At 40.2% G+C, this 23,905-nt stretch overlaps 1 protein-coding gene across 3 annotated transcripts in view; it reads right to left on the minus strand.

Moving 5' to 3' along the window:
- ccdc93 (CCC complex scaffolding subunit CCDC93) overlaps window positions 1–23,905 on the minus strand; it is a 65,938-nt gene that overhangs the window by 21,520 nt on the left and 20,513 nt on the right. For 2 of the 3 annotated variants that reach the window (XM_078228165.1, XM_078228167.1), the window contains exons 8-16: window positions 20,115–20,132; window positions 18,041–18,077; window positions 13,045–13,134; window positions 11,910–11,960; window positions 8,805–8,891; window positions 7,381–7,497; window positions 4,995–5,057; window positions 3,669–3,742; window positions 321–402 (exon numbers count right to left, since the gene is read on the minus strand). In XM_078228165.1, the coding sequence (XP_078084291.1) occupies window positions 321–402; window positions 3,669–3,742; window positions 4,995–5,057; window positions 7,381–7,497; window positions 8,805–8,891; window positions 11,910–11,960; window positions 13,045–13,134; window positions 18,041–18,077; window positions 20,115–20,132 (619 nt within the window). The remainder of the gene's footprint in view (window positions 1–320; window positions 403–3,668; window positions 3,743–4,994; window positions 5,058–7,380; window positions 7,498–8,804; window positions 8,892–11,909; window positions 11,961–13,044; window positions 13,135–18,040; window positions 18,078–20,114; window positions 20,133–23,905) is intronic. The other variant, XM_078228166.1, reaches the window with a different exon arrangement.

Consider the following 23,905-nt stretch of genomic DNA (forward strand, 5'->3'; position numbering starts at 1 on the left):
TGGTGCAGACTTGATGGGCCAAATGGCCTCCTCCTGCACTGTAGGGATTCTATTCTAGCATATTCTGCATACAAGACTAAGTGACCCAGGCAGAGTCTGAAAAAAGTAAGCAATTTTCAGATTACAAGAAAATATCAAATTAAAGTCATTTGAACTATAAGCTCAGTCAGTGGCTGATAAGGATGAGAGGCAGGTGAAATTCTTTAAAGATCCAAGGTAGATCATCCAGCTAGTTAAAACCAATTTAAGGCTTCTGTTACTTCAGTAGCATGTTAACCTCACTGTACACACTCATACAGAACAGAATTTGAAACACTTACCCTGCAATGATTCCTAAATTGCTGTTCCTGGTCCTTTAGGCCTTCATTCATTGTGACCAATGCTCGCAACTTCTCCAGTATGCTAATTGGAAACAGAGTTTTATTTTTGCACTGGTATAATATAAAATACTACAGTGAAAACAGAAAATGTTGGAAATATTCAGCAGGTCAGGCAGTAGCTATGGAGAGAGAATCAGAATTAACTTTGCAGGTCTGTAACCTGTAGGGGCATGCGGGGGTGTAGTGATATTGTTGCTGGACTAGTAATCTAGAGTAATGCTCTGGGGATTGTTTTGGATCCACCACAGCACTACCACCGTGCTAAATGGGATAGATTGCAAACAGATCTAGTAACTCTACACTGAGCATTCATGAGATTGTGGGCCATCAGTAGCAGCACAACTGTACTCCACCACAATCTGTAACCTCATGGCCCAGCCAGAGCATATCCTCCACTATTTCCACCAAGCAGCACCACATCTTCCTCATTAAGATAATAGACAAAGCTAAGCATAACCAACAGATCAGATCTAACCTTTACATTGCTGCCACATCCTGTCATGAGTGGAGGAGGATGGTCCCCAAACATCCTCACCCTCAGTGAACTGGCATCACCAGTGCCAAACACATCCGGCCAGTCTTCAGCCAATTCCATTCACTCTACGTGAACAGCTGAAGGCAGTAGATACTGCAAAGGCTATAGGGCCCTGACAATATTCCACAATACTACTGAAGTACTCCAGAACTTACCACACCCCATGCTTTTCAGTACACATCCTATGTCAAAAACAGAGAAAGAGCTGAATTCCAAAGAGTGACTGCCCTTGACATGAGTGAGACATCAAGGATCCAGGCAAAGCTCAATGGGAAAACCTTTCGCTGTTTTCAGTCATATTTGACTGAAATGAAGGTGAGTATGGTGCTTGGAGATCAATCATCTCAGTTCCTTAGGGTTGTGTCCTTGGATCCCGGGACTCACTCCCTAACAGAACTGTGGGTGTATATACTCCACATGGACTGCAGTGGTTCAAGAAGATAGCTCACCACTATTTTTGAGAGCAATTAGGGATGGGCAATGAATGCTGGCCTAGCAAGTGGAGCCCACATTCCTGGAAGAAAAAAAGTCTTTGGGCCACACATTCATTTCTCTAACCTTATTTGCCCTATGCCAATTTCCAATGGCTCAGATATTGTCTGATGTATGCAAATACAAATCTGAAGACAGACTTGAAAACTGGCATTTGAGTGACAGAATTACATTTTTTTAAAAACTGAGGATGAAATAGGCTAGATACATGCAGATTGCTTGCACAGATCAAGAATGAGGCTTGGAAGTGCACAGGAGTGCCTTCACAGAATTCTGTGAATTTCATTTCGGAGGCAGAGAGAGGCAGAAGTTCTCAACATTCAAATCTAAATTGAATAGCTTGCAGCAGTACAGAAACAGTGTGGGTAGCGATTTGCTCATGTAAACTGCAAATGCCAGTATGGTCTGGTTGGGCTGATGCCCCACTTGTGTTGCAAGACTGCAAGAGTGATTTCAAAGACTCTCAGTTAGGATCAGAGAATTGAGTTTGTTAAAGGGAAAAAGCGATGATACAATCAAGGTCTTCATTCAAATTAAATTACTTTACGGGCGCTCTATTCAATACAAATAGATAGGAATAGGAAATTAAGTATTAGCTGTGATAGATTAGAAGTAATTTATATTTTTCTGAAAGAAGTGCACATATGAAGTAGACAGTGATGGAACATTAGAGTGCTGTATTAACAACTTTCATTTATGTACCCTCAACATAATAAAATGTCCCAAGATGCATAGATTATCAATGAACATCTTTAAAAACAGATGCATGCCTGCTAAAGGAGCATGATTATGTCTATGGACAGATAACAGAATATGACAGCTAATTATGGTGCACAATGAAAGGTCATCACCTAGAAATATTAACTGTTCTCTCTCCACTGGTGCTACTGAGCTGCAGGGTGTTTTCCAGCAATTTTGTTTTTCAGATAATTGAATGATCTGTAGAACGAAATAGTTCTTGAATTGCTACAACCGTGGACATATACCCTGTGATATATTGTCCAACTTAACTTAGGAAAACAACCAGTCATGGAAACAACATGGCACAGAAAGCCAGAGAATGTATTCAATTAATTCCTTCAAAAGGAAAAGGCTTTCCTGCTTGGCTCCATCCTTATGATTAAATGTTAAGGGGAGAATCCAAAATAGAGCACATTGTACATGTTCAGTAGTTAAAAATTACAGTCATCGTTTTACACTTTTAAACATTATCCTCCAACTTTCAGACACAACTTCCTTGCACAAGAAATCCTAAAATTGCTAGTCGCGCTGATTCCATTATTTCTACAATTCTGGTCATGCTCCAGAAGCCCCATCCATCTTCATTTCCTTTTAATGCAAAATATGAAATTCATGTGTATTACATAAGAACATAAGAAATAGGAGCAGGAGTAGGCCATCTAGCCCCTCGAGCCTGCCCCGCCATTCAATAAGACCATGGCTGATCTGACGTGGATCAGTACCACTTACCCGCCTGATCCCCATAACCCTTAATTCCCTTACCGATCAGGAATCCATCCATCCGCGCTTTAAACATATTCAGCGAGGTAGCCTCCACCACCTCAGTGGGCAGAGAATTCCAGAGATTCACCACCCTCTGGGAGAAGAAGTTCCTCCTCAACTCTGTCCTAAACCGACCCCCCTTTATTTTGAGGCTGTCTCCTCTAGTTTTAACTTCCTTACTAAGTGGAAAGAATCTCTCCGCCTCCACCCTATCCAGCCCCCGCATTATCTTATAAGTCTCCATAAGATCCCCCCTCATCCTTCTAAACTCCAACGAATACAAACCCAATCTCCTCAGCCTCTCCTCATAATCCAAACCCCTCATCTCCGGTATCAACCTGGTGAACCTGGAACCTGGTATTGCACTAGATGTTACTGGAGACAGATTTTGTCTAGCCATTACCTGTAAATAGTTCTATTTTTCTATCCATCTATATTTCAATTCCACTTGTTTGCAACCACCGTATTCAGCCTTACCCATTTTGCATCATACACAACCTCAAAAGCTCGAATTTCTCTTGCAATTGACAAGTCACTTTTCTTACCTTTAACAATTCTCATTTTGACATTTCAAAATATTTAACTACCAACTCCATTGTCCCAGAAGTTACATTTATATTTAGTAAATGGAAAACAATTTGTACTTGCAGACACCATCACACTTCTGTCACGCTGCATGAGCTCAAAATTGTGATTGCAAGGTTTAACTGCTTCTCTGCAAAATCTACATGGACTTAAAATATGTGACTATCACCTACCTGGAATCAGCTTGGGATTCTGCAGTTTCAACAGTAGCCAGCTCTTTATCCAATTTCTGCCCATAATTCACAACCTATAAATAAAAGTCTTAAGTGATACTGTGATACAAAGCTAAATACTGTGGATGAAAATACTCAGGTCAAGCAGCAATGTAGAGAGAGAAACAAGATAGATCGACTTGAAATCTTGTTTTGCACAGATGCTGCATGAGTGCTTCCAGCATTATTTTTATTTGTAATTAAGTAAACCTTGTCATAGTCAAATTTAACATTTTTCTTTTGAAATGTCAAAAAACTGACATGAAAATTATAAACAAGCTTTAGTTTCATGACATTCATATACTAATATCGTCAGATCAGTGCAACCTTGACAGTTCCATTTGCCCAACAGAAAATGTTAATAAAGTGAACATATTACCCAACAGTCATTATCTTTCTCTCTCTTCACTAACCACATTCCCACAAGAACACTCTACTGGTAACCCTTACTTTCACAATTATAGTTGTTTCCAGAACAAAAAGTATTAACTTTATAGTTTACCCAAGAACCAAGTATTCACGAGAGAATACATGTCGATGGGAAGAATGAAGCAACACAATACAAGCTAACAGCACAACTTTAAAAGGTCTCCAAGAACAGAGACTTCAAGGTATTGTGCATAAATCTGGCAAAGTGGCAGGATAAGAGTGTTAATAAAACATATGGGCTTTATAAATAAAAGGAAGGGGAGTGTACAAAGTCAGTTAGCCTAAACTAATATAAAACAGTACTTTGTCCCAGCTGAAATAGTGCATCCAATTCTGAGATCCATATTTTAGGAATAACATGAAGGCTTTGGAGAGGATACAGAAAATTGCTGAATGGTTTCAGGGATGAGGGATTTTGCATATAGACTGGGAAAGTTGAGGTTGCTTTCCTTGCGAGTGAAAGTGGCCAGGTGGTGGTTTGGTATGTTTAAGATTAGGAAGTGAAAGTAAATGGTTTTCAATGGCTGAAACATCAGAGGACACAGATTTAAGATGATAGGCAAAAGAGTCAGAAAGAACATGAGGGTGAACAAACACTGGGTATGGGTTGCACTGTCCAATAGGGTGGTGGAAACAGTATCTTTCAAAGGCTATTGTGTAAATATCTAAAAAACAATAGCAGGATATGGGGAAAGAGCAAGGAAGTGGGACTAACCGGATTGTCCTTTGAAGGAGATAGCAGAGACGGGAATGGCTATTATACTATTGTACATGCTGTACTACCCTATGATTTTATGAATGATTTAGTCAATATACAAATGCTCGATTTGCTGGTTACCGAAAAGGAAGTAATCTTACCTCCACCAGTTTCTTCTTTGCTTCCTCACATGTAGCCTGAATCCCACCATATTTAACTTGAAGCTATTAAAAAAAAAGAAATAAGTTCATGATAATTTCATTGCATCCACTTGGTCATATATGGTTACTGTGGTAACCAGAGAGTTCTGAAATATATAACTCATTCTAGAGTTCAACAGCCCTTGTAAATCTAACATCCAATGTAGTGCCTTATAGTAATGTTCTCTTGTTTATCCTAACCAACATAGCCCAAATAGTCCTGGTCTGCCCCACACATGCCGACACTATAGTTAAGAAATCCCACCAATGCTTCTATTTTCTCAGAAGACTAAAGAAATTTGGCATGTCAGCTACGACTCTCACCAACCTTTACAGATGCACCATAGAAAGCATTCTTTCTGGTTGTATCACAGCTTGGTATGACTCCTGCTATGCCCAAGACCACAAGAAACTACAAAAGGTCGTGAATGTAGCCCAATCCATCACGCAAACCAGCCTCCCATCCACTGACTCTGTCTACACTTCCCACTGCCTCAGCAAAGCAGCCAGCATAATTAAAGGACGCCACGCACCCCGGACATTCTCTCTTCCACCTTCGGGGAAAAGATACAAAAGTCTGACATGTACCAACCAGCTCAAGAACAGCTTTTCCCTGCTGCCAGACTTTTGAAGGGACCTACCTTGATTATGATCTTTCTCTACACCCTAGCTATGACTGTAACACGACATTCTGCACTCTTGTTTCCTTCTCTATGAACAGTATGCTTTGTCTGTATAGAGCGCAAGAAACAATACTTTTCACTGTATAATACATGTGACAATAATAAATCAAATCACAATTTTAAAGACTTCATTATTCCGGCAAGACACCCCAACACCCTGAATGCACTGGTCCTAAAACTTCAATGACCCATGCAGTACAATCCCATTGCCTATTCCTACTCAGCAGCCTTGATCATACAATTGTGTCTGGAACTGTACCCTTAAAAATGCACCATGCTACAGTTGTCCATTGATTTCTGCCAGATACTAGCCCATTCCCTCCACTGCATTTACCCAGATCTCTGCAATCTATTCCACCTCTGCACCCAAGGCCCTCAACCAGTTACCATTTGTTATTCACAACCTTGCCATAGATTCCCAATGCCTTTGTTCAGACTGTTGACTAACAGCTATGGAGTGTCTTGGACAGGGACCCCATCCCAGACACCTTCCCATGCTGAGCATCTATTATTAGTGATCATGATTTACATTCAACCAAAAATCTCAGCCTTGTTTTGCTTTTGTGCAGCACTTAGTAGTAGGGATTTTGAAATTCTAGAAGGGTATCAACAGGGCTATCAACATTCACAAACTGATTCGACTGTCTAATGTACTACCTACTTCAAACCAAGTCTTGGGTGTGCCAGAACTATTGCAGATCAACAATCGCAAATGAAAAACTATCCTTTTGGTCCTCACCAAAACTTCATTACTTTGGTCACTGTTTCGCTAATCTAATTCTGAATGTCTACACAAACTCAATACTATGTTGTGCACCCTCAATTGGTGATTGAAGTTCAGATCGGTCAAATCAAATACTATTACGGAGGATGTTTACTTCCAATTCCAAAATATGGCCCTTCACCATTTCTGCTTGGGTTTTTGAAACTTTCATACATTCGTGACCTTCAGATTGAACTATTCCAATGGCCTTCTAAGGTGCAGCTTTTTAAAATCCAACTAATTCAGACCTCTTCCGCCTGAAACCTATTCAAGACAATTCATCTCGGCTTCCCAACCTCTAATACCTTCCCATACTTTACCACATGGACTTCAAATTCCTCACCCTGATTTTAAATCCCTCTTCAGCCCCACTCCTCCTTTCTGGAATGTTTTTGCTCTTGTCCTTCCTTCATTCCAAGATTGACTACAGAGTAACCGGAAACACTCTCCCTAAATTTATTTTAATATATCCTGAATCATCCACCATGAATCCCTCCCACCACGACTTGCACACCTATTCCAACAGAGCTTTTCATTACTTGCCCAAATTTTCATGCTATTCCTACTCAAGTCTGATGCCAAGTGTGTTGTAAAGCCATTTTACTACACTTGAAAAGGTGCTATATAAAAAGAAAGTTGCCGAATCTTACGATATCCTGTCAATTTAAAAAACAATCACAAATGCTAGAAATTTTATGGAGAGAAACGCAGTTTGAAATGCAAAATCAACACGATCCTCTGGTCAAGGCATGTACCCTTGCTCAGTTTAAAGGAAAACACTTATGACCCAAATCTGCTTCAAGAGTTCTTGATTCAGTTTTGCTCAAAGACAGCAAGCTTTTGCATTGCGAACAGAAGAAATAAGTTTCAAAATACAGGAAATTTCATTCCAGAAACCTACCTCTTCCAACTGCTTAGTCTTTTGCGAGATTTGCTTGTTCAGGGATGCAACTTGTCTTCGATGTTGCTGAGCGGCTCCAAGTCTTTCAGGGCGATCCTCAGCTGAAAACTCAGATTGCTGAAATTATTAAAATTGTCACTTTTCTTCGATACTTACTACTGACAGCAGTTTGCTGCTAAATCAAAAAGGGAGCTGCAAATGTGTTGAAATAATCACCTAATGGTATGATTGACTGATTGTAAGAAATACTACCCAGTTAACATCCAAGGTTTTACCTGGTGTAATTAATTTGCCTACACAATTTCATCTAGACATTCAAGCTTCTTGGAGTACAATCCTGTGTAGTTCTTTGAATAAGCTCTGGCTGCGTGCATGCTCCTGGTGAATCCTATACCCAAATCAGCTGGTAAAGTGCCAGCTAAAAAGTAGGCACCCTAATCCCGAATGGCTTTTCTTTCTGCTTCCACACCATTCCTGTTGGTGCACCCCTCTAAGGATCCATTCTTAGCCCCTTCCTATTTCTCGGGTACATGCTGCCCCTCAGCAACATCATCCAAAGACAGTTTCTGCACTTTTGTGGACGACATCCAGCTCTACCACACCACTGCCCATCTCAATTACTCCAGAAGTCTCTATACTAACATTGCTTTCCCAACATTTAATACTGCACGTGTAGAAATGTCCTCCAATTAAATAGTGGAAATTCTGAAGCCACTGTCTTCAGTCCCCACCACAAATTCCTTCACCTAGCTGCCAACTCCATCTCTCTCGTTGGCAACTACCTGAGGCTCAACCAGACTGTTTGCATCTTGGTATCATTCTTGACCCCGAGATCAGCTTTCAACCATAATTCCATGCCATCACCAAGACTGCCAATTTCCACCTTCATGTTACAGACCGACTTGCCCACCTCAATTCATTGGGTTGCCAAAGCCCCGTCCATGTTTTCGTTACCTACAGATTTGACCATTTCAACCCACTCCTGGCCGGCATCCCACATTTCACCATCTGTAAACTGAGCACTCACTTTGCCCCATCAAAGCTCTCCTGCATGATATGGTAACCAGAACCAAGTACTTTTTCACTCTTCTTCCTTATACTCATTAACCTACATTGGCTCCTGGTTAAGCAACACCTTAATTTTAAAATTCCTACCCGTTTACAAATATTCCGTGGCTTCCCCATGTGCTTGTACACAGACAAATATCGCAAGACATTAACATGCAGCATTCTGCCAGTATCCTGACCCAACAATGCCACCAAAAAAAAAAATTCCCCATTTATCTAAGTTTGTCCTATATAGCACCCCACTGAACACAAATTTCCTATACAAGAAAAATAACTGAAGGGCCAAGAAATGCATTGGAACCCCCACATGATACGAGAAATGCATTGGAACCCCGATATGATACAAAGTGCCTTACCTTTTCAGCATATTCTGATGCAATCTGCTTAATTTTTTCTGACTGTAATCCTACAATGTGACCCACTGTACTGGCAGTCAGTTTTCCCTGAAAGTCAAAGATATGAAGTAAGTGTCAAGTAACTAACCATGGCTGCAAGAGTTCAAATGTTAGATCAATAATGTCAGTTTAAACTTCAGCATTTGACAATGTGGATAATGGCCTCAACTCCACATTCCACTAACCCCGATGTTAATCAAGAACCTATTGACCACTGCCTTAAAAATATTTAAGGACGCTGTCTCCATCACTCTCCAGGGAAGAGTTTCAAAGGCTCAGGATCTACGGAAAGAATTCTCTTAATTGCAGTCTTAAATGGGAGACCCCTTATTTTTAAAGTTCCCTAATTCTAATCTTTCCCACATAGGGAAGCATCCTTTCAGCTTCCACCCTGTCAAGGAAGAATATGGACAACTCTAAATTTTGTTAATTCTGGATATATTACAGAAATTTATCTAGTTCCTAAACCTCTGGCTTGCATGTCACTCAAGCCTCAAACACAATACTTACTTTTCTTCTTACAGCTTGAGCAAAATTTGATGAAACAATGCAAGCATTACAAAGAACTAAGAACAGCACAGCACAGGAACAGGCCCTTCGGCCCACCAAGCCTGCACCGATCACATTGTCCTAGCTAGACCAACCATCTGTATCCCTCTATTCCCCACCTGTTCATGTGTCTATCCAGATAAATCTTAAATGTCACTAACATGTCTGCCTCAACCACCTCACTTGGCAGTGCATTCCAGGCCCCCACCACAGTGTATAAAAAAAACTTCCTCTGTATATCTCTACTGAACCTCTTCCCCTTTACCTTAAAACTTGTGCCCCCTTTTAATGATCATTTCTGCCCTGGGAAAAAGCTTTCAACTGTTCACACTCTCTATACCCCTCAATTTTATAAACTTCTATCAGCTCGCCCCTCAGCCTCCATCTTTCCAGGGAGAACAATCCCAGTTTATTTAATCTCTCCTCATAGCTAATACCCTCCATACGAGACAACATCCTGGTAAACTTTTTCTGTACTCCCTCAATGTCCTTCTGGTAGTGTGGCAACCAGAATTGGACACAGTATTCGAAATGTGGCCTAACCAACGTTTTATATAACTAACATAATTTGCCAACTTTTATACTTGATGTCCTGACTGATGAAAACAAGCATGCCATATGCTTCATTCACCACCTTTTCCACCTGTGCTGCCAAGATCTGTGGACCTGTACTCCCAGATCTGTGTGTCTATGCTCCTGATGATTCTGCCATTTATTTTATTGCTCCTACTTGAATTGGATCTACCAAAATGCATCACCTTGCATTTGCCCGGATTAAATTCCATCTGCCATTTCTCCAGCCTATCTATATCCTGACCATCTTCATCACTATCCGCAACTCCAGCAATCCGCAAACTCGTTAATCTGACCAGCTAGGTTTTCTTCCAAAGTTATTATATATATTACGAACAGAGGTCCCAGCACTGATCCCTATGGAACACAACTAGTTACAGACCTCCATTCAGAAAAACAGCCTTCCATCGCTACTGTCTTCTATGGCCTAGCTAGTTAAGAATCCATCTAGCTAGTTCACCCTTGACCCCGTGAGATTTAACCTTTTGCACCAGCCTGTCATGAGGGGCCTTATCAAATAGTCCACGCAGACAACATTCACAGTCCTACCCTCGTCAATCATTTTTGTCACCTCCTCAAAAAACTCAATTAAATTAGAGACATAACCTCCCTTGAACATAACCTCCATGCTGTCCTTCACTAATAAAACCATTCAGTTTCAAATGTGTATAGATCCTAAAAATCTTCAACAATTTCACTATCACTGACGTCAAGCTCACTGGCCTATAACTACCCGGGTTATCCTTGCTACCTTTCTTAAAAAACGGGACAACATCGGCTATCCTCTAGGACTTCACTTCTCCTGTGGCCTACAAGGAAACAAAGATTTCTGTTAGAGGCCCAGCAATTTCATTTCTTATCTCCCTCAGTAATCTGCGATAGATGCCATCTGGCCCTGGGAATTTGTATACCTTAATGCTTTTAATACACCCAACACTTCCTCCTTTGTAATGATGACTTGCTCTAGAGGGTTTACATACTCCGCTGAGACACCATCAGCCAACATGTCCCTCTCCTTTGGTGAATACCGATGCAAAGTACTCATTAAAGGATCTCACCCACTTCCTTTGGTTCTACGCATAATTTCCCTTCTTCACCCTTGAGTGGACCAACTCTTTCTCTAACTACCTCTTTATTCCTAAAAATGTACAAAATGCTTTGGGATTCTCGTTAATCCTGCCTGCCAAGGACATTTTGTGACCCAACTCCCTGCGAGTTCTTTTCTACTTTCCCTGTATTCTTCAAGTGCTTCATCTGTTTTTAGTTGCTTAGACCTTATGTATGCATTCTTTTTCTTTTCGACTAGACACTCAATTTCTCTGGTCATCCACAGTTCCTGAATCCTGCCTTTCCTTACTTCCTTTTCACAGGCACATGCCTCTCCTGCACTCTGATCAACTGCTCATTAAAAGACACCCACGTCTTATGTGGATTTACTCTCAGTCTCACCCAAACAACAACCTCCAAATCCTGCCTAATTTATCATAATTACAGTGCAGAAGGAGGCCATTTGGCCCTTTGAATCTGCACCGACAATCCCACTCAGGTCCTACCCCCATAACCTGACACATTTGCCCAGCTAATCCCTCTAACCTACACATCCTGGGACACTAAGGGGCAATTTAGCATGGCCAATGACCTAACCCGCACATCTTTGGACTGTGGGAAGAAACCGGAGTACCCAGAGGAAACCCATGCAGACAGGTGGAGAACGTGCAAACTCCACAGTCACCCAAGCCAGGAATCGAACCCAGGTCCCTGGAGCTGTGAGACAACAGTGTTAATCACTGCCACCGTGCACTAAGGAATTAGTTTCCTTCTTACAGCTTATGAACAAAATTCACCTGACACAATGTGCAGAGTTTTATAGTCTAGAATCAATTAAAAAATTGAACTTAACCTCACGTTAAGTATTTGTATATTTCAGCATTTAAAATCAATTACCTCCTCAGTCGCCATCACAGCCATTCCAGTCATCAGTTTTTTAATGCGAAGCTGCAATCAAATAATTAAAGATTAAAAATTATGATTTCCATTTATGTTAATAAATTGAGCCTAAACTACTCCACTCTAATGTTAAAAGCAAATGATTCATTTGGAAATTAATCTCATTTGATAGTATTCTGAACAATAAGATTTGTTCCATTTGAACATCGTTCAATTTGTTGACTATTCCCAAGTCCACAATTCTCAAATCGTTCACCCAGCATCTTTATCTGGTTATTCCACTCCCATACCAGTGTGCTCGATTCCTGAAGTAGTTTAGCTAGCCGCTACATCAAAGTTGAACAACTGGGGATAAGTAATGTCTGTCTTGCCACTGATGCTCCTGTTGCAAATGAATTAAAAAATTGTGCAAAAACTTTCAAAATAAGACAAAAGTTGGCAAATGAGAACATCTGAGGCTATGAGGTGTTTTCCTGGGTCTGGGCAGCCACAGAGTTGTCAGCCTGGATTGAACTTTTATTCCCTGCCATTTGGATGGACTTTCTCACAAAGGAATCAATGGGTATATTGGAGGATTTTCAGGACATTAAGTTATTTTTCTTCCACTGATATTAAAGTTAAAAATCAGAAGTAATATTCCAGACTTTCCTTTTATTTTGTATTGACATTAGACTGTCATGAAGTTAGTGATCGGTTTTGTGTATGACAAATGCAATATCTCAGTTCTACTACTTGTCCTCACAGCATTTACATTCTAGTGCAATTTACCCACTGCAAACTGTTCATTCATTTAAATATACTTCAATCAGCTGGAAAATATTAACGGAATTCTAATTTTCTAAGGTAATTTGGCTCTCAAAGTCCAGACAACTTCATCTAATGAACTTGTATTTAATTCCTAGTTTATCCTATTTGATTTTCATGGTTAGAGGTTTGAAAAGGACTTTTTCCCCAAACTAAAACCTAGTATTCACAATTTGAAATTCATGCAAATTAAAAACATGGGATTTAAATTTTATGTGTGGTCCCTTGCTTTTAATTTGGTAATTATAAACTGAATTAGTCATGAGGGAAAGATACAAAAGCAAACAAAGATATTTCTTGTTACAAAGATTGTGCGATAATAATGTACCTCTTCAACGGCCTGCAGATCTTCTTCCTCAGATATGTCAGTCATCCCAGTTGCCAGTCCTGTTCCCAGGGTCCCCGTTTTGTCTTCATTCTGTAGAAAGACAGAAAATTATTAAGCAAATGAATGATGCAACACCTCAAAGCAACAACATTGGAAAGTTTTAGAATCTGGTCATGACAGTAAAAGACAGATAATATCTTTATATGGCAAGTTTGATTGCAGTCTGAATAAGACAAAACCATTAAGGATACAGAGTTGGCAACTTACAAAAAACCGACTACACTTCAAAAACCATCAAGGAATTATCGCAAACATAGAAACAAAAAGCAGGAGGCGGCCATTTGGCTTCGCCATTGATCTGGATCAAATTCCCCCCCATATCCCTTGATCCCTTTAACCCCAAGAGCTATATTTAATTCTTGAAATCACACATTTTGGCCTCAACTACATTCTGTGGTAATAAATTCCAGTCATTCACCACCCTCTGGGTGAAGAAATTTCTCCTCACCTCAGTTCTAAGGTTTACCCCTCATCCTCAAACTATGAACTTTAGTTCTGGACTCCCCCATCATTGGGAACATTCTTTCTGAATCTACCCTGTTAGAATTTCAAGTTTCTACGAAATCGTCTCTCATACTCCTAAACTCCAGTGAATACAATCCTAGCCACTTAGTCTCATATGGCAGACCTGCCATCCCAGGAATCAGCCTGGTACTTTGCTGTACTCCCTTTATAGCAAAGATATCCTTCCTCAGGTAAGGACACCAAAACTGCACACAATATTACAGATGTGGCCTCACCAACGCCCTGTACAATTGCAGCAAAACATCCCTATACTCAAATCCGCTATGAAGGCAAACATACCATTTGCCTTCTTTACTGTCTGCTGTACCTGCACGCCTTTCTTTCAGCAACTGAATTCATGAGGACTCCATAGCCTCATTGAATATCCATCTCTCAATTTACATCCATTCAATTAATAATCTATCTTCCCATTATTGCTACCAAAGTGGATAACCTCACATTTATCCATATGATATCGCATCTGCCATGCAGATGCCCACACAGCCTGTCCAAATCACACTGAAGCATCTCTGCATCCTCCTCACAGCTCACCCTCCCACCCAACTTTGTATCATCTGCAAATTTGGAGATAATACATTCAGTTCCCTCTTCTAGATCATTAATATATAATGTGAACAGTTGGGGTCCTAGCACAGATCCCTGCAGAACCCCATTAGTCACTGACTGCCAATCAGAAAAAGACCCATTTATGCCAACTCTTTGCTTCCTATCTACTAACCAGCTTTGTCTCCATCTCAAGACACTACCTGCAATCCCATGTGCTTTAACTTTACATAGTAGTCTGTTATGAGACACCTTGTTGAAAGCCTTCTGAAAGTCTAAATAAACCACATTACACTGTTTCTCCTCGGTCAACTCTACTAGTTACATCCTCAACATGATGTAACATGTTGAGGATGTAAACATGATTTCCCTTTTGTAGATCCATGCTGACTGTGTCTGATTATACTACTGCCTTCCAACTGCTGAGTTATGAAATCCTTGATAAGGCTGTCGCAACTTCCCCAGTACAGGCATTAGGCTCACTCGTCAATAGGTCCTAGTTTTCACTTTCTCATTTTTTGAATAGCCGGCTTACATAAGCTACCCTCCAATCTGTAGGAACTATTACAGAGTCCAAAGAATTTTGAAAAACCACCAATGGATCTACTATTTCTAGGGCCACTTCGTTAAGTACTCTGGGATGAAGATTATCAGGACCTGGAGATTTATCCACCTTCAATTTCCCCAAAACCATTTCTCTACTGATGCTAATTTCCTTCAGCTCCTCACTAACACATGTTTCCCTCAGCACTTCTGGCACATTATTCATGTCTTCCTTTGTGAAGACTGAAGCAAAGTACTAATTTAATTCCTCGTTATGAATTCTTCTGTTTGACTGTAAAGGCCCGATGTTCGTTTTGGCCAATTTTTATTTCTTTACATATCTATAGAAATTTTTACAGTCAGTTTTTATGTTCTCCCCTAGCTTACTTTCATACTCTATTTTTCCCTTCTTAATCAATCCCTTGGTCCTCCTTTGCTGAATTTTAAACTGCTCCCAATTCCCAGGCACACTATTGTTTTTTTTCTTGCCAATCTGTATGCTTCTTCCTCGAATCTGATACTCTCACTAATTTTCCTTGTAAGCCATGGTTTGGCCACAATTCCCTTACCACTCTTGCGCTAAACAGGAACAAACAACTTCTGGAATTCACCTATTTGTTCTTTAAATGCTTGCCATTGCCTGTCCACTGTCTTTCCTTTCAGTAGTGTTTCCCAGTCCATCATGGCCAATTCATGCCTCATACCATCATAGTTGCCTTTGAGATTCAGGACCCTGGTCTCAGAATCAACTACGTCACTATCCACCTTGACAAAAGAATTCTACCATATTATTATGGTTACTCGTCCCCAAGAGTTCTTTCACAACTAGATTGACAACCAATCCTCTCTCATTGCACAACACCCAGTCCAATATGGCCTGCTCCCTTGTTAGTTTCTCAACGTATTGCTTCAGAAAGCCATCCTGCATGCACTCCAGAAATTTCTCCTCTATTGCACTGTGACTAATTTAACTCTCCCAATCTATATACAGATTAAAGTCTCCCATAATCACAGATGTTCTTTAAACACATGCATCTGATTTCCTGTCTAATGCTTTTCCCAACATTACCACTAGTTTGGTGGTCTATATACCACTCCCTCCAATGTTTTTTGCCCCTCGTTGTTTATCAACTCACCCCATACAGATTCCACATAATATATGCTAACATTTTTCCTCAATATTGTATCAATATCATCTTTTAATTAACTCCACCACCTTTTCCTTTCTAAAAACTGAATAGCCCTCAATGTTCAGTTCCCATCCTTGGAACCACGTCTCCATAATGCCAACATCATCATACCCCTTTACATCTATCCGTGCAACCAGTCCATCCATTTTGTTTCGAATGCTTTGAGCATTCAGGTACAAAACCTTCAGATGGGCACTTAACATTTCTTTTCCCTTTCCTACTATTTTTGTACTCAGTCCTTATCTGATTTTGGCCTTTGATTTCTCTATCACTTTCCTTATTCTCCTTACTGTTTTTTCCTCTTGTAGAAATTCCCCGTGCTCTGAATCCTTGCAAAGGTTCCCATCCCCCCTGCCATATTACTTTAAACCCTCCCCAACCACTCTAGCAAGTGCTCCAACCAAGGACATCAGTCCCAATCCTGCCCAGGTGTAACCCGTTCTGTTTGTACAGGTCCCACTTCCCTCAGGACCGATTCCAATGCCCGAGGAATCTGAAACCCTCTCCTCACACCATCCTTTCAGCCACATATTCATCGTATGCACCCTATTTCTACTCTGACTAGTACGTGGCACAGGTAGTAACCATCACAGGCAGTGCTGGTTAGGTGTATTGACCTGAACAGGCGCTAGACTGTGGAAACCAGGGGAATTTCACAGTAACTTTACTGCAGTGTTAATGCAAGCATTACTTGTGACTAATAAACAAACTTTAATCCTGAGATCACTACCCTCGAGGTCCTACTTTTCAGCTTGCTTCCTAGCTCCCTATATTCCACTTTTAGGACCTCATCCTTTTTTAAAAATCTGTCGTTTGTACCATTGTGTACTACGGCCACTGGCTGTTCGCTCTCCCCCTTCAGAAAGCCCTGCAGCCGCTCAGAGATCCTTGACCCAAGCACCAAGGAGGCAACATACCATCCTGGAGTCTCGTTTGCGGCCATAGAAACGCCTATCTATTCCCTTACAATTGGATCCCCTATAACTATTGCATTCCCACAATTTTTACTGCTCGCTTTTGCAGCGGAACTAACTGTGGTGCAATAGATTTGGCTGTTTGTTTTCCCCTGAAAGGCTATTCTCCTCAACAGTATATCTGTTTTGCAGGGGAAACAGCTACAGGAGATTACTGCAGCACCTGCCTAGCAGGCACCCATTCCCTTCCTGCCTGTGGAGTCTGAGCCGACAGAGTGACCACCTCTCTATACGTGCTATCCACAATACTCTGCCTCGTGGATTCTCCAGTGTCCCCAGCCGCCGCTCCAGCGCCAAATACAGACTTCCAGGAGCTGCAGCTGGAGACACTTCCTGCACACATGCTGGCTCCAGGCACTGGAAGCATTCCTGGCCTCCAACAGAAAGAATGCAGAGCAGATCAATTTGGAGCTCTCCTGTCATGTCTTACCCCCTTTAAAATTAAATTTTTGAAAGCAGTTTTGTTTCAGATTATATCCAATTCTCTAGAGTCATAGAAACTCTACTGTGCAGAAAGAGACCATTTGACCCATCGAGTCTGCACCAACCACAATCCCACCCAGGCCCTACCCCCCCATATCCCTACATATTTACCCACTAATCCCTCTAACCTATGCATCTCAGGAGTCTAAGGGGCAATTTTTAGCATGGCCAATCAGCCTAACCCGCGCATCTTTGGACTGTCGGAGGAAACCAGAGCACCCGGAGGAAACCCACGTAGACACGAGGAGAATGTGCAAACTCCACAGTGACTCAAGCTGGGAATCGAACCCAAGTCCCTGGAGCTGCAAAACAGCAGTGCTAACCACTGTGCTACCGTGGTGTCCTTCTTTCCTGCTCCTCGTTGCTACCAAATACAACCTTTACAAACTATAAACCACAGAAATTACCTGAGACTTTGTACAAACACACACCATTCTTAATTCCTATTATCCTCCTGACCACCACCCCAAAGTTCTGTGGCACTGGGAAGAAGCAAATAAAAATATATTTTAAATACCTCTGACTATAGGAATCTATGATTTATCGAACTAAACATTTTAACCAATACAAGCTCAAACTAACTGTTTATGCTGAGCAACGCAAACAAAAGAGAAAAATCTCAAACTGAAGATGAAATTAAATTTTGAATAAATGAGATTATTCAAGTTTAATTCTTACCTTTTCAGTTTTCGACTGTTTACTGAAACCATACTTACTGGAGAAAGAGGGAGAAGAAAAAAAATCAATACTGAATAAGGACATTCAAATGATCAAAAGTATCTTTATTAATTTGATGCATCATTTACAGAAGATACCAGCTTTGCAACCAATATGGATCATATTCAACATTCAAGCCATCATACAGTGCCTAGCTATTCTATTGTTTGAAAACAACTAAGCTTGATTAATTTCAAGCTGCAATAAATAGGGTAGATTTGTGATACTTGCAGCAAATTAAGCACAGCTCATTCCATTGTTACTGGCTTTGCAAAGCAACTTTGGATACATATCAATGGAATAAGTGTGCAACAGAATCAAAACAACTATCGACTCAAGAGCTTACAAAGCTATAGTATGACATGATCCACTGCAATCAAGGCTAATAAGTTCTCTAGTGGTCCAGTGAACTCAAATTTTCATTGCATTTAATATATTACAAACACTACAATTTAACTAGCCACCAAGCTGAGCTCTGTACAGCAAAACATCTCAGCGCAGTTCATTAGCAACAGTGCAGTATTCAACACTCAAACGTAACCCAGGTCAGTTACTATGCACCACAGTACTAGCTGAGACTAGCGCATAAAATTTCAATTAGAAACTTTTAACTGGTGTCAGAGTTGGAAATTTATTTTTTAGTTACAAGATGACAAGTTTCAACTTTAAGTACATTCACTACATCCCCTGATGATACCTCCAAATCTACAATACTGTTGAAAAAACATAAGATTGTTTTTGCTAACAAAATTTATTTTGGAATTTAAGGTTTCTTTGTAAATAGTGATCTGGCTGCATTGTTTGAACCAGTTTCCAAACTGAACAAAGATTTTTCATCCCCAACACGGTCCTGATTAAAAGTTACAAAAAACATCTTCCATGGCTGTGACAGTGGTACACTGTCCCTTCTCTCTTGCAGCCTTTGACATGATAGGCCATGTCATTCTCCTCCAGTGCTTTCTTCCATGACAGTAGAATAGGACTGCCCTGCCTGATTCCATTCACCTTTCCAGTGGCAGCCAAGGAATCACCTGCAATGGATTCTGTTCAGGCCCTGCTGTCTCAAATCCCAAATCTATTGCTCTCTCTCCTATTTCTCACTTACTTGCTGCCATTCAAAGATATCATCCAAATACATGGCTTCAGGTTCCACATGTATACGGACAGCACCTAACTTTCTCATTTCATCAAGTCTGCTTGCCGACATCCGGATGAGCCACAATCACACCCAATTAAACATTGGGAATAACAAAGCCAATGTCTTCAGTCTTGACCACACATTTTTTCTCTTGCTACCAGCTCCATTCTGCTCTCTGGTCACAATTGAACTGAACTGGATTGTGCACAACGTTGGCATCTGGCAGGCTCCAAATTGAGCTTTTGACCTCAGATCCCATTTATCATAAAGACCCCCTACTTACACCCTTGTATTACCACCCATCTTTATTCACTGCTGGCTCCCTCATCCAAGCTTGATTTTTCAAATATTTTCTTAGCCAGTCTCCCATCATTCACCCTCAAATTTGAGCTCATTTTAAACCCTCTTGCTAATTTCCTAAACTAACCAAGTTCTGATCACCCCTCAATCTTGGGCTTCCTATTCTTCCCTATTGCTGTAAATTCTTCCAACCCTGCAACACTCAAGTATTCCTCCAACTGTAATCACTTGTGCATCCTCCACTCAACCACTAGAAGGCATACCTTTCACCACCCAGAACCTAAATCAAGGTATTTCCTTCCAGTTTCTCTTTTTAAAATACTCCTTAAAACTCAACTCTGACCAAGTTTTCATAATTATTTCCAAAATCTCCTTCAGCTCATGTCATTTTTCGATTATACTCCTGTGAAGCACCTCTCCGGACATTTCCCCCACAAGTTAAAGGTGTTACATGTTAGCTATTGTAGATTTAACAATAATTAAGAAACCAACAATCCTAAATTCAGGTATCAATGAAGTGCAAAGCTTTAACACATACTCGCTTTTAAAATTGTGCGAAAGATAGCTTTGAAATGAAAATTAAGACTAAATACTCACATGAGGGAATCAGGAAAGCTAGTGAAAATGAAGAATGCAAGAAAACAACAAAATAAGTGAGAAAAGTAAAGAGTTTTAACATAAAGCAGGAAGATAAATTGTAAGCAATTGAAAGATTTGATAGCCATAAAATTAGTATTGAAATACAAATAAAAGGAGCAGTGGCAAGGAAAGAAAATACCTATTAAACGTGTGGAGATAAATTACAATATAAAATAAATTGTACAATCATTCAAAATAGATGATTTAGCAATGACTTATTTTAGCCATTTTCAAACTATGCAACACCACAATTTAGTCAAGTTTAGGTGCAGTTAAGGGATCACATCTCTCCTCAGTTAACCCTGTAGCATTGACAAGTTGCAGTGCAATCACAACATGTACTATTTTAGACTTGGCAAAAAAAACCCACTTCCATAAAAGAGGAGATTCTGCTGATTTGCTAAACTCCCTACGTTTTGATTAAGCTACAGGGGAGGCACAAATGCATTCATTGGCATCCCAAATTTTAGTAAATCAAAATTTAATCAATCAATTTTTGAAGTTTACAACTGGTAGAGAAGTGGCAATTTCACTCACCCGGTATTCCCAATAGCCTTTCTGATATGTTCACATTGTGAACAGAACTGTACTTCCCCAGCTGAGATCAGTTTAACCTCCTTAAAATACGATTTACTAAATATTAATTCACATGCACTTCAATTTAATAGAAAGTATTTAGGTTGTTAAAATTCAGTCACCTGAAATATTAACCTCAGATTTGCCCAATTTATAAATTAACATCAAATGCTGTGTGGGTGTTTTATGTGGGGCAACTTGTCTTAAATAGACAATTAATGTGCAAAGTATATTGCATTGATAATTGTATAATACTCCCCAAACAAGAAAACAACTTTGCTAAACAGTCTATACTTGAAACATTCATTTCTTTGTTCTCAGAATGGGGAGCAACCACAATGGAGTGCTGGGAGTTGAGGGAATCTTAAACCTTTTTACAAAAACTAATGTAGTTTGTACCAAATTTAACACTTAACTGCAAGCCCTGTATAAATTCTAAGTTTCATCCAGGGGCCTAAGTAAGAAGATAGAGGCTATACACAGTGAGCAGCTGCAGTTAGTTGATTGTGAAAAAGCTTGAACTGGTTTGTCTGTACTTAAGTATAGCTAGTCCCTTTGTTTCAGAACACAAATTCAAGTGTGACCACAATGGAGTGCTGGGAGTTGGGCAAAGAGGTGCTCATTTGCCTTTTCTAACCTTTTCACCCTGTAGGAATTGGCTCTTGCTCAACTACAGAGGAAGCTAGCTAGCTGTTTGCAAGTATCTCACGAGTGGTTAAGGTCTATTCTATTCCTGAGGTTTAGAGCAGTATGGGGATTTGTGGCAAGATTTAAAAAATTTAGTTAATTGAAACAAGGGCGGGCAGGACGGGTAGTGCATCATGGCTGCAGCATGTGGGAGCTCCTGGATAGCTGTGATCATATACTTATTTTAAAGGTGATAACCTACCATGAATGGTTAATTAAAGGAGGAAAGCAATAAACTTAAGGAAAAAGCATATAACTGTGCAAAGATGAGTGGCAGGTCAGATAAATGGTCAGAATATAAAGCACAGGAGAAGACGCTATTTAGAAATTGTACTGAAGCACACAGACTTCCTCAGGAACACAAAATATATTAACTAGGAAAACTGTAGAGGCCAGCAGCCCACCAGCTGCCCCAGTCCTTACATCTTCTACATGCCTTCTGCCCAAGATAGGACTCCACCCCCTGGGGTGGTTACCCAATCTGTTCTCATTGGTCCTTCAAGCCAGGTGACCCACTTCTGCTCTGTTGTCCTTAAAGGGATAATCACCACAAAATGTAAAAACAGATAGCAAAGTTTCTACAAGAAATTAAAAAAAGTGAGTGTTGGTCCTCTTGAGATTGAGAAATTATTAAAAAAGGAAATGGTGGATGGAACAAATATTTTGCTTGCCTTCACTACAAAAGATGGAGTAAATCAAGAGATGGAAGGGAGAGGAACTAGGTGAAATGATAATTACTAGGGAACAGTACTGAGAAAGCTGATGGAAGCTGCAGGCTCCAGTCCTGATGGACTTCATCCTAAAGGTAACTAATGAGGTCGATGCGTTGGTGTTAATTTTTCAAAGTTTGCTAGATTCTGCAAAGGTGCCATCAGACTAGAATGTAGCCAACATAACACCTCTAGAACACAGGAAACAGGAAACTATAGGCCAATTAGCTTGACATTTGTCATGTGGACGGCGACAATCAATTAAGGAGTTTATAACTGGGCAGTTAGAAAAATACAAAGTCATTGGTTTTGTGGAAAGAGAAATCATGTTTAACCAATTTATTTGAATTCTTTGAAGTAGCTGTGGATAAAGGGGAGTCTGTGAATGTATTATACTTGGGATTTCCAAAAGGCGTTAGATTAAAATGCCACATCAAAGGTTATTGCCAAAAATAAAATCGCATGGTGTAGGATGTAACATATGAGCATGCATCAGGAGTCTGGCTCGCTGGCAGAAAACAAAGTATGCATAAATGGGTATTTGTCGGACAGGCAGGATGCAATGAGTGGAGTTCTGCAAGGGTCTATGCTGGGGCTTCAACGTTTTACAATTTATATCAATGACTTAGATGAGGGAAGCAAAAGCATGATACTAGTTTGCAGATGACACAAAGATAGATTAGAAAGTATGTTGTGAGGCGGTTGCAGATGGAGATGGAGAGTGAGCGAGCGGACAATATCTGGCAGATGGATATAATGTTGAAAAATGTGAAGTTTCTCACTTTGGCAGGGCAAATAAAAAAAGCAGACTAGTATTTAAATGGAGAACAACTGCAGATTTCTGAGATACAGACGGAACTAGGTGTTCTAGTGTATGGTCACAAAAAATTAATATGCAGGTACAGCAAGTACTTAAGGTGGTTAATGGAATGCTTTACTGAGAGAGAAATTGAATGTAAAAATAAGGATGCTGTGCCTCAGTTACAGAGGGCATTTGAGAGATCACATTTCAACTGGGTGCAGTTTTGGTCTCCTTATTTAAGAAAGGATGCAAATACATTGGAGGTAGCTCAGATGAGGTTTATTAGATTGATACCTGGAATGAACATGAGGAAAAGGATGGTCAGATTGGCCTTGCTTCCATTGGAATTTTTTTTGATTGAAATATTAAAGATCCTGAATGGTCTCAACAAGATGGACATAGAAAAGATGTTTCCTCTTGTAGGTGAACCCAGAAACAGGGCACCTGTTTTAAAATTAGGTCACCTTTTTAGAACAGAGATGAGGAAAGTAATTTTTCCCTCAGGGTTGTGGGACTTGGGAACTTTGCCTCAGAAAGTGGTAGAGTGGGGTTGATTGAATTTAAAAGATAGAGATAAATTGATTCCTGTTAAGCAAGGGAATCAAACATTATCAAAGCTAGATGGGAATGTGGAATTTAAAGCAAACAGGTCAGCCACAAAAATAGTGGAGCAAGCTTGAGGACCAAATGGCCTACTTCTGCTCCTATTTTGTATGCAGTCTGACCTGAGTATTTCCAGCAGTCTGACCTGAGTTTAGGTTTTAGCAACATTTCTGTTTAGAACACATTGTTAATACTACACAGTAAAATGAATACAGATCAAATGAGACAATTAGGCAAAACTATAGTAATTAGATGGATGGTAAACTATATTGAGAAGGCTTATGTCTCTGGGACATGCATATAAACACAAGCCATAACAAATGGGATGATGAAAGCAATCTCCGTCTATTGTAAGTTCACAACTAAAAGGT

This window comes from Mustelus asterias, chromosome 14 (genome assembly GCF_964213995.1).
Source record: "Mustelus asterias chromosome 14, sMusAst1.hap1.1, whole genome shotgun sequence".
In the NCBI taxonomy this organism is placed as follows: domain Eukaryota; kingdom Metazoa; phylum Chordata; class Chondrichthyes; order Carcharhiniformes; family Triakidae; genus Mustelus; species Mustelus asterias.